Source organism: Nerophis lumbriciformis, linkage group LG01 (assembly GCF_033978685.3).
Source record: "Nerophis lumbriciformis linkage group LG01, RoL_Nlum_v2.1, whole genome shotgun sequence".
Taxonomy (NCBI): Eukaryota; Metazoa; Chordata; class Actinopteri; order Syngnathiformes; family Syngnathidae; genus Nerophis; species Nerophis lumbriciformis.
Genome location: NC_084548.2, coordinates 18,587,501 through 18,605,552, shown reverse-complemented (window position 1 = coordinate 18,605,552; position 18,052 = coordinate 18,587,501). Strand labels below are relative to the sequence as shown.

The following is an 18,052-nucleotide window of genomic DNA, read 5'->3' as shown; positions in this document are numbered from 1 at the left end:
GAATCATAATACTCAGTCATGCCATCACCTGGAGGTTCCTGAGCCACATCATTACTTTCATGAATTAAATCACTTTGAAGGATTTGTATTTTAGCAGTTGATGCTGCGAGGTCTGCTTCCAACTCCATTTGCTCCATCTTTGCTTTAAGCTTTGTTTCCTCCAGTTGCAAGGTGTGTTTTTCCTTCAGTGCAGCAGCTCGAGCCATTGTAGCAGCTTGTTCCGCTTTGGCAATTTTTAATTCTGAGGATACTGAGGAACATCTAGAGGCTTTTGATCCAGTGGCAGACTTTGATTTGTGAGCTACATTTGATATGCTGTCCAGTGGTCCAACTTTTGATTGTGCAATTTCTTTTTTCCATGTTTCAACATCTTTCATGAAATAATTAAAATTTATTATTCTGGGTTCATACCAGTCATAATAATAATTTTCCTTTTCCTCTTCTGAAAATAGTTCTTGCACAAAGTTGTGAGCATTTTTAAATTCATTCACAGCTCCTTTAAACACTTCAAATTCATCATTGACTTTATCAGCATTTCTAACATCAGTCATCAAAGTCTTTATTTCATTTAGCCTCCTCGTGCACGCGCCCAGTCTGCCTCTGCGCGAAGCATTGCGCGTTCTCAGCATGTCCTCGTGTTCAGCTGCCGTCTCAGGTGTGCCAGACATCATTCCAGATAATTACACAGCTCAATTTAATGTCCACTTATTTCATTCTTAAATGTCCTTCCAACATCCTATTTTATTGCATTTCACATCCACATTCTGCAACTTTCTTTTCCATAGCGTTGGAATGATTCCATACAGCGCAGCGGCGCGTTCATTCATTCATGACGTCATCAGCTGATTTTACTCACGGCCCGCCGACTGCTTGCTGTCCTCGGTGCAGAGCGATCGTGGTTGGTCTTTTGGGTCTTCAGTGGAGTTTGTTTACTTGTTACGACTACTCTTGCGTTCCAAAAAGTTCGAAAAAATAAAAATAAAGTAATGCAGAGTAGTCTTGAGGAGGAGGTGTTTGACTCACTAAATTCCTTAATAAGCACTCGCGGAGATATGTCGAGATTCCAAATGATCATAATTTATTTTCACAAACAAAACATATTCTCCGTGGTTGACTTTCAAAATAATCAAAATAACTTATTTAGCGTGGCTTCAATATAATTTAGCGTGGCTTCCAAATAGTTTAGCGATAAACAAACTGTTTCACTCCTCACTCCTTCAACATGAATGACAGACAAAGGGCACCCAGCTGTCCTGTCTTCTTAATTATAGGAGGAGGAAGTGGCTCACCAGTAGGAGCATGAGCAGCTGAAAACAATCAGTCAATCACAATGAAATCTAAAACATCCAATAATTCATCAACATCATCATTGACATTATTTGATTTCATTGTCAACAATTAATAAATAAATAATATAGATAGGCTCCAACAGGTGTGTCCAGACTTTTTTTTCAGGGGTGGCACGTACTTCTGCAGGTGTGGCACCCATAAAACAGTCAATCTACCACAGAAGCAGCTGTAGTGAAGTGAAGTGAATTATATTTATATAGCGCTTTTCTCAAGTGACTCAAAGCGCTTTACATTGTGAAACCCAATATCTAATTTACATTTTTTTTAAACCAGTAAAGTGTCTTTCCCGAGGACACAACGGCAGTGACTAGGATGGCGGAAGTGGGGATCGAACCTGCAACCCTCAAGTTGCTGGCACGGCCGCTCTACCAAACGAGCTATACCGCCCCAGCTGTAGCAACTATAGTAGTTCACCACGGTTAAAAACCACCAAGTATGGAGTGAATCTTCCTGTAAGACATTTGCTGACATGAAACAATATTGCAAAGTGTTAAGCTATTACAGTACGTCAGGCAACTTGCAACAGTTGGCGCAAAATGGAGATCGGTAGGTCGTGAGTTCAAACCCCGGCCGAGTCATACCAAAGACTATACAAATGGGACCCATTATCTCCCTGCTTGACACTCAGCATCAAGGGTTGGTATTGGGGGTCAAATCACCAAAAATGATTCCCGGGCGCGGCCACCGCTGCTGCTCACTGCTCCCCTCACCTCCCAGAGAGTGGAACAAGGGGATGGGTCAAATGCAGAGATTAATTTCACCACATCTAGTGTGTGTGTGTGACTATCAGTGGTACTTTAACTTTAAAATACTAATACAGTATGTCAAATTTCCTCTTTAATAAAGTGATATTGTAACTTTTGTACATTTTTATTTTAATGTTTACAGATTAGGTCCTCATTTAAATCCACTCTTAACATTGCTGGCAACAGAATCATTAAAAATGTTACACAGCGTGACTTTAAAAGTATTTGGCAAAAACAAATACACTAACTGGACTGAGTAGAACTAGAATCACAGTGGAATAACAAAAGATGGTGGGACTGAAATAACGTTCAAAACAGATAAATGCGCCTGTTCTTGTGTTGGCAGGCAAACATTTTAATAAAATCATCAATGTTCAAGTCCTTACCTCTTTTGTACGAAAATAAGTTATGTGCGTTAGAGCTGAAAAGCTCCGTTCACATGCAGCACTGCTTGCAGGAAGGTCTACAGCTCATTCACAAAGTCCAAAGAATTCACGGAACACTTCCTGATTAGGTCCTAAAAACACAATCTGAGCCAATATGCTCAGACAGAAAATCATACACACATCGAATTCAAAGGCTGAATATCACAGTGTAAAATTACAACGTTACCTTTAACCATCCTAAAAAACAATCTGTTATATATATATTTTTTTTTTATTACCACATTTACATAGTCATTGGGTCCTATTGTTCAGTCTCACAAGGCTATTGGATTGTACATTTGTTTATAAGTCACACCTTCTGGCCATGAACTCAAACAACCTCTCAAGGTTTCCTTCAAACAACATCTATTTGTTTCATTGGACTGGATTCATCAGATTCAAGTAAGTAAAATGTCTTTTATATTATTTTTGGTTGTTATTACAATGTCTACAGCATGTACGTACATATGTAGTTATTGTGGAACAGATTAATCAAATTTCATTTAGAGCTTGTTATATAATTGTTACAATTATACAACACTGGGTGAATGTGGGAGTCAAAATGCAGGCTTGTTACAGTGGGCTCAAACAGGTTGTATTCCGTCCACTACATCACTGCCTGAAGTATTTTCTCTATACATGGATAGTATACATTCTACCCTTGTGTTGTGTTCTGGTGACTGATTTAAAAGTTTTATCTCTAAAAAATGTAGTTAATTGAGCAGCCTAACCTAAAATTCCATGACTTTGTCCAAAAAGGGGATATCAACAGACAATTCAGTTCTGGGGAAAGAATTGTTCCTCAATGTGTGGATGTGATAGGGGTATGCATGTTTTCCTTTTAGTATGATAATTAGAGCCATTAATCAATTTACATTTACATTGATGGAATTTGGACACTTTTGTCCAAAGCGACTTACCAGGCAGACACTATTGTCTACCCTGAGCACTTGGTCCACCACCTGTTGCTGATGTGATGCCACGCAACAGATTCCAATCCCTGTTGACGTCATTACATTTTGTAAACACCATGACAGTATCTGAGAGTGAAAAGAAAGACAAACAATGGAAACTCAGACTCTGGCTTGATTCATTCAGAGAGACCAGAAGAAGAGCACAACTCTGTGGATGAGAGGAAGATGCTGCAGACGCTGCAATACAGGATACACCAACACACAATGCAGATAGTGTGATGTTCGCTTTTGTTTTACAGACGACAGGGACTGTTTTTAGGACTTTCACCACCAATGAAAGTCTTCATGACCAATGTCATGAAAAGAAAAAAAGAGGGGGGAAAGCGTTTTTTAAGAGTTTTATCTTGTTTCATATTTTTTATATTTGTAATAGATGACTTCATAAAAATATAACTAATGTGTGATTATTATTAATGGTATATACCGTTATGGGGATAAGTAAGCAATCAACCCTGCAAATGAACCCTTAGTTGTTTAGACAACATGAGTACAAATACAGAAATTATGCTCTCATCAAAGCCCAATGTTGCAATATTACAACATTTCTCTAAAAACATACATAAACATATATATTTTTAAATTTTTAAAGTTTAAATGTCCATCCATCCATCCATTTTCTACCGCTTATTCCCTTCGGGGTCACGGGGGGCGCTGGAGCCTATCTCAGCTACAATCGGGCGGAAGGCGGGGTACACCCTGGACAAGTTGCCACCTCATCACAGGGCCGACACAGATAGACAGACAACATTCACACTCACATTCACACACTAGGGGCAATTTTTTAGTGTTGCCAATCAACCTATCCTTAGGTGCATGTCTTTGGAGGTGGGAGGAAGCCGGAGTACCCGGAGGGAACCCACGCAGTCACGGGGAGGACATGCAAACTCCAAACAGAAAGATCCCGAGCCTGGGATTGAACCCAGAACTACTCAGGACCTTCGTATTGTGAGGCAGACGCACAAACCCCTCTTCCACCGTGCTGCCTACATAAACATATATTTTTTAAACTCTTCAATTTCTGCATCAAATGCCTCCTACAACATCATGTGAAAGGTCAAATATATATATTTTTTTTAGGTTTTTCTATATTTGGGTCTTACAGGGTTAATGCTAAAGTAGCAGCTTAAACACGCTTGTGTAAAACATATATCGTATCTAAATGGCGTACGTTTAGTCAGCGAAGGACCACGGATGTCAGGCTGCTCATCATCAGTCATCATCAATCAAAAAAGAATGCCGGCACCCGGATATGTGCGCGTCGTTCAAGGTTGCCCGCCTATATGTGTGCCGCTTTGCGCCGAATAAAGTTGCCCGCCACCCGAAGATGGGCGCGTCAAATCCAACGATTAAGATTGCCCGTCAATATGTGCGCACACTGCGCCTTGGATAAGATTGCCCGCCACCCGAATATACGGCGCCGACCGAATCCAACGATTAAGATTGCCCGCTAATTTGAGCACACCAAATAAGATTGCAACCACTACAATATGAAGTATACACGATAAAACATTGAATATTAGGAGTGGGTGAACCATTCCTACTTTAACTTCCCTGACAACCACCAGGCTCCTCAGTTTTGTAATCAATCAGAAATATTGAGTTCCGTCCATCCATTTTCTATCGATGTCCCCATTGTCCATCAAGCAACTAAAATGGGTGAAACTCGTACAACCAAGTATGGAGAGTGTGTTGCATATACTACCCATCGGGCCTAGCAAATGGGTTAAATAGGTGTATTTCTGAATTGTTTATGGTACTATTGGAAATTTTTTATAATTTCCACATAGTTCACTGGGTAGGTGTTTTAAAAAAAAATGTTGTCACATATTTTAATGTTCTGTGTTTTTTTGTCATTAATTAGATCATGAGTTTGAAATGTTGTTTAAATTACTACCTATTTATAAAGTCTGGACACATTTCCAATGCAAACTACATGTTGTCAATAATGCATGTGTACCTTGCCTAACAGGTGGTAAACTAGATTGTTTGTCATTTTGATAATTTTTTAAAGATAATCTTGAGTCAGCACGTATGCTGCAGTTTGGGGAGCCCTGATTTGATATAAGCAATTATTTGGCGTATCACTAGTTGGAGCCCAAGTGCAAATTTTACCACAGTTTATAAAACAATTCTACAAATCGTTCTGCCTCTGAGTGGGGTGGCCTATCAGAATTTTGGGGTGGCACGAGCCACCCCATGCCTCCCCTAGACCCGCCACTGCAGTGATGGTGGTCAGAAGGGCCGTAGGCACAAATTGGCAGCCACATTTGCGTTAGTCAGCTATAGCAACCCATGTAGTTTACCACCACTAATGTGAGACAATGGAGTGAATGGCTTCTCAGTGTCACGTTCTTTGGGTAGCTAGAAAACTACATGAACCTAATCCATTATCATTAATAATACTAGCATAATGCACTGCTATTGAAGGAAGACTCTATAAAAGCTGTAACGCCAGCCAGGGGTGTTAAAATCATTTATGGATGGCGGAAATTTATCCAAGGAAATATGGAAAAGCTGCTCATGGTGTACTTGACAGAGATGCAGCTAGAAGGCGATACTGTATGAGTCCACTCTCTAAGGTAAATGCTTTACGTTATTAAAATACTTAATAAAACTACTGTAATTGTCTGTAGTACATTCTATTGTGTTGTTTTTCATACAATAATCATTATCAAGAAGTTTGTTTTTCTTATTGAAAATCTTGTTACATGTTACATTTGGGGTGTTTTTGGCTGCCCAGAGCGGAGTAATTGAATTTAAATTAATTTGGGGAACATTGATTTCGGATGCAACAAGTATTTTGGGTTAGGAGCTTTGTCACAAAATTACTACACTCGTAAACTGAAGTAATACTGTATTTACTAATTCTAAGCTAAAAACTCACTCCTGTTACTTTCATTTATGTTACTCAAATGAGTCATCGTTGCCTAACAGCCTTACACCCACACAAAACAATCCTGAGATCGATGATCAGTATGATCAGATTTAGAGTTGGAAAAAAGCTAAATGTAACAAACTTTAATATTTTGTTATTTTTATTTTGACAGTGACAAGCAACTTGTACCAATTTGGTGGACTGGCTCTTGAATGTTAGAGGCTCTCGCATTTCATAGTGTTGTTTTTATAAATATATTTGTGTGAATGCTGATTTGAATTATTGTTCCAATTTTTACACTATAAAACTAGCTTTATCAAAGCTGAGGAAATTTTTTGCACAAGTGTTGAGAATATACTAAAATAATTTAAATGTATTGGACAATTTGATCAACATAAACTTCAGCATTTATAATACTAAAATAATAAATAACTATTTTATTATTTTTGTTGATGTTCAATAATATACATTTTATTAGACCGGCAGGTAGCATTATCAAAAGTATGCATTTTATTTTTTAACACAGTTCTTGTCTTAAAAGACAACTACTTTGTACTTTGGCACTTATGACTGCCCACAGAGGGCATCTTCAAACAGTGAATATTTATTATAATTTTTTTTATGTACAAACTGAAGGATAATTTGCTTTGAAATCATACATCACGCAGATAAGTTATTTTTATTTTGACAAAAATTTTTAGAAATATATATTATGATTTTTCCATGATCAGATAATATTAAAGTTGGTCAAATATGTAACTGTATGAAGTCAATGATACTTTTCTTTCAAAATTGAAAAAACAAATACGTTTAGTAAAAAAGATGAAGTACTTTATTGATGCACATTATTTCCAGGCGTTCATAGGCCACAAAAAATGATGTTGTGGAATAGGTCTGACCCCCGGACATTGAGTTTGACACCAATGTTCTACATAAAATAAAGCTGATTTTCTTTAAAAATATTTTTTTAGCATAGTTATATAGCCTTCAAACATACACTAATCATTTTAACAGGTCACCAAATGGAACAAAATCCAATAACTGTATTTTTACAGTGTCTAAAAAGCATGAGTTACACATTCTGATCAAACAATCAAAGTACTTTGCTGCAGTTGTGTCCAGCGTCCTTCTAACCTGACTGCGTGTTCCTATGAAGGAGATCCATCCCGTCTTCTCACTCAGGGACTCTTCTCAAGAGCTGCAGACAAAGTGACTAATTCAATAAGTCAAGTATTCATTCATGACCTTCCTTTTCAATCATGGGATTTTTATAAGCTTCCTGCACCCACCTCCACAACACACAAAAACACACACATACACACGCACACACACATGCACGCACACGCACACACACACAGCCAGAAAACAAGTGACACAAATTCTGCAACTTCCATCTGTGGCAGCTCTCTGCATCTTATTTTGTAATTGCAAAATATCTGCACAGTTTTCAGTAAAGATTACTCACCGTGGGAGGCCCTACCTAATTTGGACCGGCGGGCTTGTTATGGAAAATAACACAATGCAACTTGGCTTTCTGTATTAGATTTGTGATTTTAGCCTGCTTGACATTTCAAGCTGCATGAACTAATACATCTGTTATTTGTTGATCATTTGATTATTAACATACTTCACAAACCAAATCAGCTGCTCTGCTGGAGATGCGACTACGCATTTTTTTCCCCCACTTCTGCCCGACACACACAAACAAACACTCTCCATGATGCACATTTCAGGCCCTCGGTAAAAAAGGTGACGAAAAGCTGTGGAAAAAAAAAAAATTATCTTCCCTTCTCCTTGAGCGCATGAACATCAACGTGGAACAAAGCCACTCATCACATCCTAATCTTGAATTTCAGGGGCTTTTATTTCCCTCAACTGCCACCCTGCTGGCCTTGTGAATTATTGACAGACTGACACCGATGCAAAAGGACACATAAAAGAGGCTAAAAGCTTCGGCCCTGGTAGGGATTGTCCTTTCCCATTGCCATCAAACGGGAAACTCAGCTAATGCTTCTGCGGAAGCGGATGCTAACTTTCAGAGTGAACATCTGACTCCTGACCCGCAGCTGCACCATACACAGGACCTAATCAATGCCTCTTTGCTCTGTACAAGAAGAGCATAGGCACAAAAACCGGGACAAAAGGGCAAAGCTGTGAACAAGCTCATATCATTATTACTTTTAAAGCACTGTGGGCTACATTGTGTATTTTCTCCTCAAAACATGGTACTTTTCTCTGGATGCTGCCCTTTACTTTGCAAGTTGTATTCACATAAGACACTCTGACCAAAGGCTGAGAGTAAAAAATCAAACCCTGACTGGACAGCGTACATATTGAGTACACCTCTTACATTTCATACCTTCTAAAACTAAAACACTATAAATATGAAACTTGGATGTACTAGTCAGTTTAGAGCTAAAGATATTGGTTATTTTTTCAATTTAGTAATCTATCTATTAGGTTGTTCAATTGAGTAATTGGGGGAAAACAATTTTTTTTTAGGGAAAAATAAACACATAATTTTCTGCTTACCCATAACTTTCATTCTTTTATTCAATGCACCGAATAAACATTGAAATTGCACTTTTAACATGTGTGAATCAATAAATGTTTTATTTTCATTTTTGAACTACACTGTTCACCGCCACATAGATCATGGCTCCCACACACAGCGTGCGGAAATTATGTTTGCATATCTAAAGGTCCGGGCACTCCATGCAGTCGGGATTTCCTCACTTTTTTAAGATAGCGTACATTTATGATTTCTCTAAACTTTTAGAGGCCATTTTAACACTGCTACCTGTCTTTGGTCCAGACCGTCTGTTCAATACTTTACTTACAAGGGGGCAGAAATCTTGCTTAAGGCGTAGTCGGGCTGCTCTTGGCATGCAACACGTTATAAAGGATAGCGTTCATGTCTGATACAATGAACTGTATTACAGTTGAGTTTAAGTATAGCACGGTTGGAGTAAATTTGTTACTAGCACGTAGCCTCACACCTGTTGCTAGTGTTGTCCAGGATTGAGATGCGACAGAAAGAAGCTTATATGAAAGATGGCAGGAGCAGAATGTGTGTGAATGGAGGACTGACCAACAGACAAGTGAAGAAGTGATGCACTTGGAGAGTGTTCTACAGCGGTCTAATCCACCTCACTTTCATCGCCGGCACCCTCAGGTTTCCTGAGTTTGTCTTCTTGCTCGTGGATCTGTCCATCTCCACCTCGACGATCCTTTGACTGCATGCTTAGACCGTCCTCTTCTTCCTTTTCCTGGCTGAAATCATCATTTTCTTGCTTATTCTGCTCTTCTCCCTGCACCTCCATGCGAGCCAGGTTCTTAAGATCCAAAGGCAGTGCTGTCCCGAGGCCAACATCGTCACTGTTGACACCGTGCGCCACGCCCAGCTCATCTTGTGGGCAATGGCGTCCATCTTTGACCGGGGAAGAGTTGTCGGACTCGTTACTGACAGGAGAGATGTCGCTGCTGCTGTGGTTGACTGATTGGGAGCTGGACGCTGAATTGGCCTTCAAGGGAATCTGCCATGAGGGGATCTTAGGAACTGAAGGGGTGGATGGAAATTGTCTCCTGTGATGGAGAATACAAATAAAATTATAACTACAGAAAACACGTTTCTTAAAAATGATCTTCAGCTTCTCTGTGACCCAGAAAATAAGTATAGAGTAGGAACGAAGGGAACACAAATAACATCAAAGGGCCCCTGATAACATTGACACTTATTTCACAGTTTTAGAACTAAAAATTATATAAATCTTCCGCCCAAAATAGACTCAATAGTGATTTTAAGCTTGTTTTCCAACAAGTTTCAGCACATTTTAGAACGTCCACTTTTAGCTGAAAAATGTTGGCGGACCTGCTAACAGAAGCTTGGAGTATAGTATGTGATCTGGTAGCATATTACTCTGAATCAAGATATTTTCACGCAGAATTTGACGGAATTATAAAATATGTCTGCTAGATGCATTGTTGCCGGTTGTAGCAATACAAATAAATAAGAAGTCAGCTTGAATACATTTCCAAATTATTGGAATATAAGGAAAGTATGGACCTCTCCAGTCAAATTGACTCGCACAAAATGGGACGGACCAAGTGAGAGGAGTGTAATTTGCAGCGATCGTTTTAATGAATTTGGCTTTGGGAAAGAAGGGATTTAGTCGGAGTTTGGATGTAACAAATTTAAGACTCATGTCAAATGTGATTCTGAAAATCAGGAGCGTCTTCGAGGGGAGAAAGACTAACTAAAACCTTGCTGAAACACTGAGAAAGTAGAGCAGACTCAGCACACAAAAATGATAGAAAAATTATTTAAGCTGCTGGTATTCTATGTTGTGTCCTCTTCTACTGATATTTTCTCAAGATGCTTGAATAAATGCTGAAAGAGCAGGGAAGTCCTGAAATGGGGATTATTTTATATTTCTTTGTTGTTCATAATGTTAACCATATAAGTTTCAATTTAATCATGGACCAGGGCGACAAAAACATGCAATTAAAGACCAAAACAATAGTTTTACATGTCTTTATTCACACTGTCTATGCAGGGAAATAGGCTCCAGTTCTGTAGATGACGACACATCAATAGGGGGCGGAATATAAAGTCTGGTGATGGAAAGGGGGCATTCCAAGTACAGTTAGTTATCTACCCATTACTCAAAGCCTAATACATTTTAGAGGAAATGACTAGCAGATTTTTTTTCAGGAGCAAAAATACATAAACGGGGACGGCGTGGCGCAGTTGGGAGAGTGGCCGTGCCAGCAACCTGAAGGTTCCTGGTTCAATCTCCACCTTCTACCAACCTCGTCACGTCCGTTGTGTCCTTGAGTAAGACACTTCACCCTTGCTCCTGATGGGTCGTGGTTAGGTTAGGGCAGGGGTCGGCAACCCGCGGCTCCGGAGCCGCATGCGGCTCTTTGATCACTCTGATGCAGCTCAGCTGCATACTTGCCGACCCCCCCCCCGATTTTCCCGGGAGACTTCCGGAATTCAGTGCCTCTCGCAGAAAACTCCCGGGATTAATATTCCCCGATTTTCACCATTACAATAATAATAAGAGCGTGCCATGATGGTACAGCATTTAGCGCCCTCTACAATATGTATTAACAGCGTGACAGCCCAGCCTCTTGTTATATGCATCTTCTGCTCGCACTCGTAAGTGACAGCAAGGCATACTTGGTCAACAGCCACACAGGTTACACTGACGTTGGTCATATAAAACAACTTTAACACTCTTACTAATAATGCGCCACACTTTGAACCAAAACCAAACAAGAATGACAAACACATTTCGGGAGAATATCTGCACCTTAACACAACATAAACACAACAGAACAAATACCCAGAATCCCATGCAGCCCTGACTCTTCCGGGCTACATTATACACCCCTGCTACCACCAAACCCCGCCCCCACCCCAACCCTGCTCCCTCACACATCAACATCATCATTTATTTCTTCAACTTTATTTGTGCAATAAAATAAAATAAAAAGATGTTTGAAAAAAATAAGCTTTTCTTGGGGAAAACCTGATGCGGCTCAGCCTCACTCAGACTCTATCTCCAGCAGCCCCCAAGAAAATTAAGTGTGAGACAACTGATGTAAACATTCCATGTATTTTGTCAATTTCTATGTCAATTTAAGGGGGATAAATGTTTTTCCACCTGCAACATTCAACCTTTTAAGCCCTAAAAGCAAGTACGGTACTTTGTAGTAGTATAGATAGTTAGATTATATTTTGTAATTGAAACTTTGCCCCCAAACTCAAATCCCAATGACAGGATGACAAATGACAAAGAGCTTAGCACTGATTAAAATGTAAAAATGAAAAGTTTAGGGCAATTTTCATCCTCATCAGAATCCTCAGGCTTCTTCTGGCTTCATTTTAGAGACACGTATGTAATCCTGCTAAGTAATTGGACTAAATGAGCTTGGCTGGAATGTTATTATTATTATTTTAATGTGATTCTGTGTGGCAGCTACTCGACCATGGAGAAAACTCCTTATTTCCTCGCTAAATTATGTTTATTGCTTCATTCTCACTCATTGAATATGATCACGGGAGCAAAAGGTATGTTGTTTACCCATTAAAGTATGAAAATACAAAATACTGTGCTGAAATGCTGATGTCTGCAGTATGCTAATAGGCTAAAGCAAGTTGTGAAATAAAAGAAATGGTGCAATTAGTAACCTCTAGTGCCTGTGAGATTATAACCAAAAAACATATTTGACATTTATGGTTGTCTAAGTGTGCAAGTAATTTGGAAGACCATATAGTGTTTTATTAATTCATATCCAAACTTTTGCAGTGCATGCAGACGCAGTGCTTCAACCTCAACCCGGGCCAAGCTAAGAGAACAACTATGACGTGTGTTTTCAGGATGAACTTGTCTAAAGGGTCAAATGTTAAACTTCTATTTGTCAATCTGTTCTTTTAAACTACTAATGGTAACATGTTCTTGCTGGTGGTGGCTACTTTTATAAATGTATTATTTTTTTAATTTTGAGCCAGCAACACGGATTGGCTTGAAAAAATGCAACTATTGTTTGAACGTTTAGTCTCAAGTATTGTTAAAAACATTTGAACATAGAGCTAACACTGTAACCTGCATATAAACGGCGATGAATCCAATTTAACTTCTTTGTAATTAATTTGAAAGTAACATAACATGATGTAGCTAGCAGGGAATGTACAAATATCAAATGTGATTACTATGATGAAGTATTTAAGTGATACTAGCGAGACGTTCTATTCATGGGTCACATCCATAAAAATCAAACACGCTAGAAAAACAACAGCATACTGTCTGCCCTTCAATAAATACACACACCAGAGACGCGTACGCGTGTGTGTGTTTGTGTGTGTGTATGTGTGTGCGTTTGTGCATGGGGGACAGGATAACTGTGTTACCTGCTGAGCAGTAAACCTTTCAAAGAGACTATCTCGGCTTTCAGCTCTCCAACTGTTTGGTTGTCCACAATGCGACTGGTTGCAGATGACACCTACAGAACATATGACACACACACACACCCAAAGTCAACATACATTTTTCAACAACTCCTCCATTGTTAGTAAGCATAATACACACTCATTGGTTAAAATGTATGTTTGTCAGGTAAACAATACATCAATTTCTACATTTTTTTGTGCAGTAGTCATGACAGTCACCATAGCAACCGCTCCACTGCTTGTGACTGGGGAGGACAAACAATTCCATCGTAGTCATATTTACGGCCTCCAAAGCATGAATCACAATGTTTTAACATAAATTTCCCTACTACCCAAAAAAAGCGAGGCCAATGTTTTGGATAATTACTTTATCGTGAACAATGGGCTCATTCATGAGCACAAACTGAAGCTTTGGACCTTGTTTTGTTCTTTTGGCCTTTTAACTAAAAGTGTTATCTTTTTCTAATGAACACGCACACACACGAGTGGAGGACAGATAATACCAAAAAATACTGTAGTAATATAAACTTTGACCTATCATAAGCTTCTTAGAACACATACCATTCCAAATATCTTGCTTTGAAACAAAGACATAATCCCTGAAGGTCTGAAGAAAACCAGATGAAAATGGTGTCTGGTAGAGCATGAAAAAGGAACATGTACTGATTTGATCTTTGACCTCTGTTACCTCAGGGATCTTGTGTTACATAATCCAAATCAGTAAGGCTTCTGCTTTGAACGACATACATGATCCCCCAAAGTCTGTGAGGAAGAAACCTCAACAGACAGGTTGAAGAGTCAATCAAGCATATACTATGTACTTCACAGGGAGGAGTTTAAGGCTTCACATATGTAACACAGTTTTAACTTAAATACAAACAATACCGCTCTATGAACTGTATATTTTCTTACATGTTCATACTATACAGCATATTCACAAGAAGATATTGGAGGAATTAGACCAAAATGTAGGCATTTTTGGTACAAAGGGGAATATTTTGCAGTTAGGTGATTGCCATCACCAATTTGCATGTGAATAACTGTAGGTAACTCAAGCATTCACAAACATGGCATTGATATTTTCCCATTATATGAAAGTACTATATTTACTAAATTTGACCAACACTAAAAACTTTGTCTGTTTAGAAAAAAAAATTCTACCAAAATCTACAACATTTTTGTAACGACTGATAGAAGTCTTTCTACGTTATAGTTACAAATGCAACAATTAATCGATTAGAGAAAAGCTTCGATTGCTATTCTGTTGCTTCGATGAATCGTTTAATGAATCTTACTAATACAAATGTATCAAATCCAGATCGCATGGAATCCTCTGAACTTTAAATCAAATTATAATAGTTTCTGTACGGTCGCTCATTTTCATTATTTTTGTCACGGTTGCTGCAACAGTGCGGTGGTGTGTGGTTGCCTTAATCTGTATGGCTGCGGACAGCGGAGTTTTATTTTTTTTATTGAGCACACATGTTAAAAGTGAAATTTCAGCATGAATTAGAAAAAAAATTAAGGTAAGAAAGAAAAAGCATGGTTTACTTAAAAACAATTCCCTAAACTGAGGCATTCAGTCTATAAAGTGTGCTTTACCGGATTACTCCATTAATCAAACAAACTAATCGATAAGATTCCTCGATTACTTAATTAATTAATAGTTGAAGCCCTAGTTATATAGCCCACTACATGTGCAAGAAATGTCAACTAACAATGAACCTTCACGTTATCAATACTTTTAACTCACCAGAAAACGCTTGTTAGAAAGTGCGGACCCCCCTGTTGAGGAAAGTGGGATACCATGGACTTTATCACTTGTAATTAAATCTAGTAGGAATTAATTGAATCACATCTGAAAGAAATCACACTCATTTAAAGAGGAGGGAAACAGCCAAGGAGGAAAAGTGAAGAGATAAAGAAACTAAGAAGATGAAGAAGGAAGCCTTTTTTCTGTTACGGCGGCTATCAGCTCCAGAACCTTGTTGATAATGAGCTATGTTCTAGAGGTGTGGCATTAGAGGCTTGCTGAAGACCCTCTTATTAGAGCTGTCACCTCATTAGAACTATCTTAATACCTTGCTTCCCTAAGGCACCGATATAATAAAACTTGATTTGACTTTTTTAAAAAAAGTTCAAGAGATCAGAGTTGACTGTAAGTGCAATGTTTGTATCAATTCCTAATAAAATACAAGTTTACAGTGAAACTGTTAGAACTCTCGCTTCACATACATAATAACAGTGTATATTATCTTACGTTTATACCTGCAAGCAACACTCAGACACATGTCTTATTCAATTCAAAGAAAGCTAATCAAATGTTGAACCGGCGCTGAATTTCAGCTTAGAGATACATTACGTTAGCGTGTATACACACAAATTGTGTGGCATCACACTGTTAAGTGCTCGGCTGCACGCTGAGTGTTGGAGTATCAATGTCCGCAGAGACCGAAAGTGCGCTCAACCTCAAGTGCTGACATATCTCACACACCGCAGGACGCTGTACGATCTGATGTTTTAACAAACTGCTGATCAAAATATTTAACCAAAACAGTGATTCAGCAACATTACATTCTTGGCACCTTTACTGTAATTTACCCAGATCTTAAGATAAACAGCAAGTTCAGTATCACTTTGAACAAACTAAAGATTCAAACTTTAAAGGGGACCTATAATGATTTTAATCTACATTTAAAACACTTTCGTGGGTTTTAAACACAAAACACAAAACCAGTGAAGTTTGCACGTTTTGTAAATCGTAAATAAAAACAGAATACAATGATTTAAAAATTAATTTCAACCTATATTTAATTGAATACTCTGCAAAGACAAGATACTTGCTCATTTGAAATTTGATGCCTACAACATGTTTCAAAAAAGCTGGCATAAGTGACAAAAAAGACTGAGAAAGTTGAGGAATGCTCATCAAACACTTATTTGGAACATCCCACAGGTCAACAAGCTAATTGGGAACAGGTGGGTGCCACGATTGGGTATAAAAGCAGCTTCCACAAAATGCTCAGTCATTCACAAACAAGGATGGGGCGAGGGTCACCACTTTGTGAACAAATGTGTGAGCAAATTGTCGAACAGTTTAAGAACAACATTTCTCAACGAGCTATTGAAAGGAATTTAGGGATTTCACCATCTACGGTCCGTAATATCATCAAAAGATTCAGAGAATCTGGAAAAATCACTGCACGTAAGCGGCAAGGCTGAAAACCAACATTAAATGCCCTTGACCTTCGATCCCTCAGGCGGTACTGCAACAAAAACCAACATCAGTGTGTAAAGGATATCACCACGTGGGTTCAGGAACACTTCAGAAAACCACCGAAAACCAGAAAACCACAGTTTGTCGCTACATCTGTAAGTGCAAGTTAAAACTCTACTATGCAAAGCAAAAGCCATTTATCAAAAATACCCAGAAACGCCGCCGGCTTTGCTGGACCAGAGCCCATCTAAGATGGACTGATGCAAAGTGGAAACATTTTCTGTGGTCTGACAAGTCCACATTTCAAATTGTTTTGGAATGTGAACGTCGTGTCCTCCGGACCAAGGAGGAAAATAACCAAAGTTCAAAAGCCAGCATCTGTGATGGTATAGGGGTGTATTAGTGCCCAAAGCATGGGTAACTTACACAACTGTGAAAGCACCATTAATGCTGAAAGGTACATACAAGTTTTGGAGCAACATATGTTGCCATTCAAGCAACGTCTTTTTCATGGACGCCCCTGCTTATTTCAGCAAGACAATGCCAAGCCACATTCTGCATGTGTTGCCACATTCTGCATGTGTTACAACAGCATGGCTTCGTAGTAAAAGAGTGCGGGTACTAGACTATTCTGCCTGTAGTCCAGACCTGTCTCCCATTGAAAATGTGTGGCGCATTATAAAGCGTAAAATAGGACAACGGAGACCCCGGACTGTTGAACAACTTAAGCTGTACATCAAGCAAGAATGGGAAAGAATTCCACCTGAGAAACTTCAAAAATTGGTCTCCTCAGTTCCCAAACGTTTACTAAGTGTTGTTAAAAGGAAAGGCCATGTAACACAGTGGTAAAAATGCCCATGTGTCAACTTTTGTGCAATGTGGTGCTGCCATTAAATTCTATGTTAATGAAAATTTGCAAAAAAAATAGTTTAACAGTTCGAACATAAAATATCTTGTCTTTGCAGTCTATTCAATTGAATATAAGTTGAAAAGGATTTGTAAATAATTGTATTCTGTTTTTATTTACGATTTACACAATGTTCCAACTTCACTGGATTTGGGTTTTGTAATATGTATTGGATATTCTTGGGCGTAAATGCTGTATAAATTTTGCTCCACAGTCACTTTTAGAACCTTTTTTTTTTTTAGAGATGTCCGATAATGGCTTTTTTACCGATATCCGATATTCCGATATTGTCCAATTTTAATTCTATTAATATATTTTTCTATTCTGTTTCCATTTATACCCCCATTATTTACTTAAATTTGATCTTAATTCTGTACACTGCTGCTGGAATTTAAATTTTCCTGAGGGAACTCTCCTGAAGGAATCAATAAAGTACTATCTATCTATCTATCTATCTATCTATCTATCTATCTAAACAGCAGCTTGGAATTTGGGACATGCTCTCCCTGAGAAAGACTATGAGGAGGTTGAGGTGGGCGGGGGTAGGGGGTAGCGGGGGGTTTATATTGTAGCGTCCCGGAAGAGTCAGTACTGCAAGGG

The 18,052-nt window shown here is 38.7% G+C and overlaps 1 protein-coding gene across 2 annotated transcripts in view; it reads right to left on the bottom strand.

Moving 5' to 3' along the window:
- Window positions 1–7,206: 7,206 nt before the first annotated feature.
- Window positions 7,207–18,052, bottom strand: part of pex14 (peroxisomal biogenesis factor 14) — a 121,444-nt gene continuing 110,598 nt past the window's right edge. The window contains exons 8-10 of one of the 2 annotated variants that reach the window (XM_061976521.1): window positions 13,290–13,381; window positions 9,462–9,955; window positions 7,207–7,568 (exon numbers count right to left, since the gene is read on the bottom strand). In XM_061976521.1, coding sequence (XP_061832505.1) covers window positions 9,511–9,955; window positions 13,290–13,381 — 537 coding nt within the window. In that variant the 3' untranslated portion in view covers window positions 7,207–7,568; window positions 9,462–9,510. The remainder of the gene's footprint in view (window positions 7,569–9,461; window positions 9,956–13,289; window positions 13,382–18,052) is intronic. The other variant, XM_061976513.1, reaches the window with a different exon arrangement.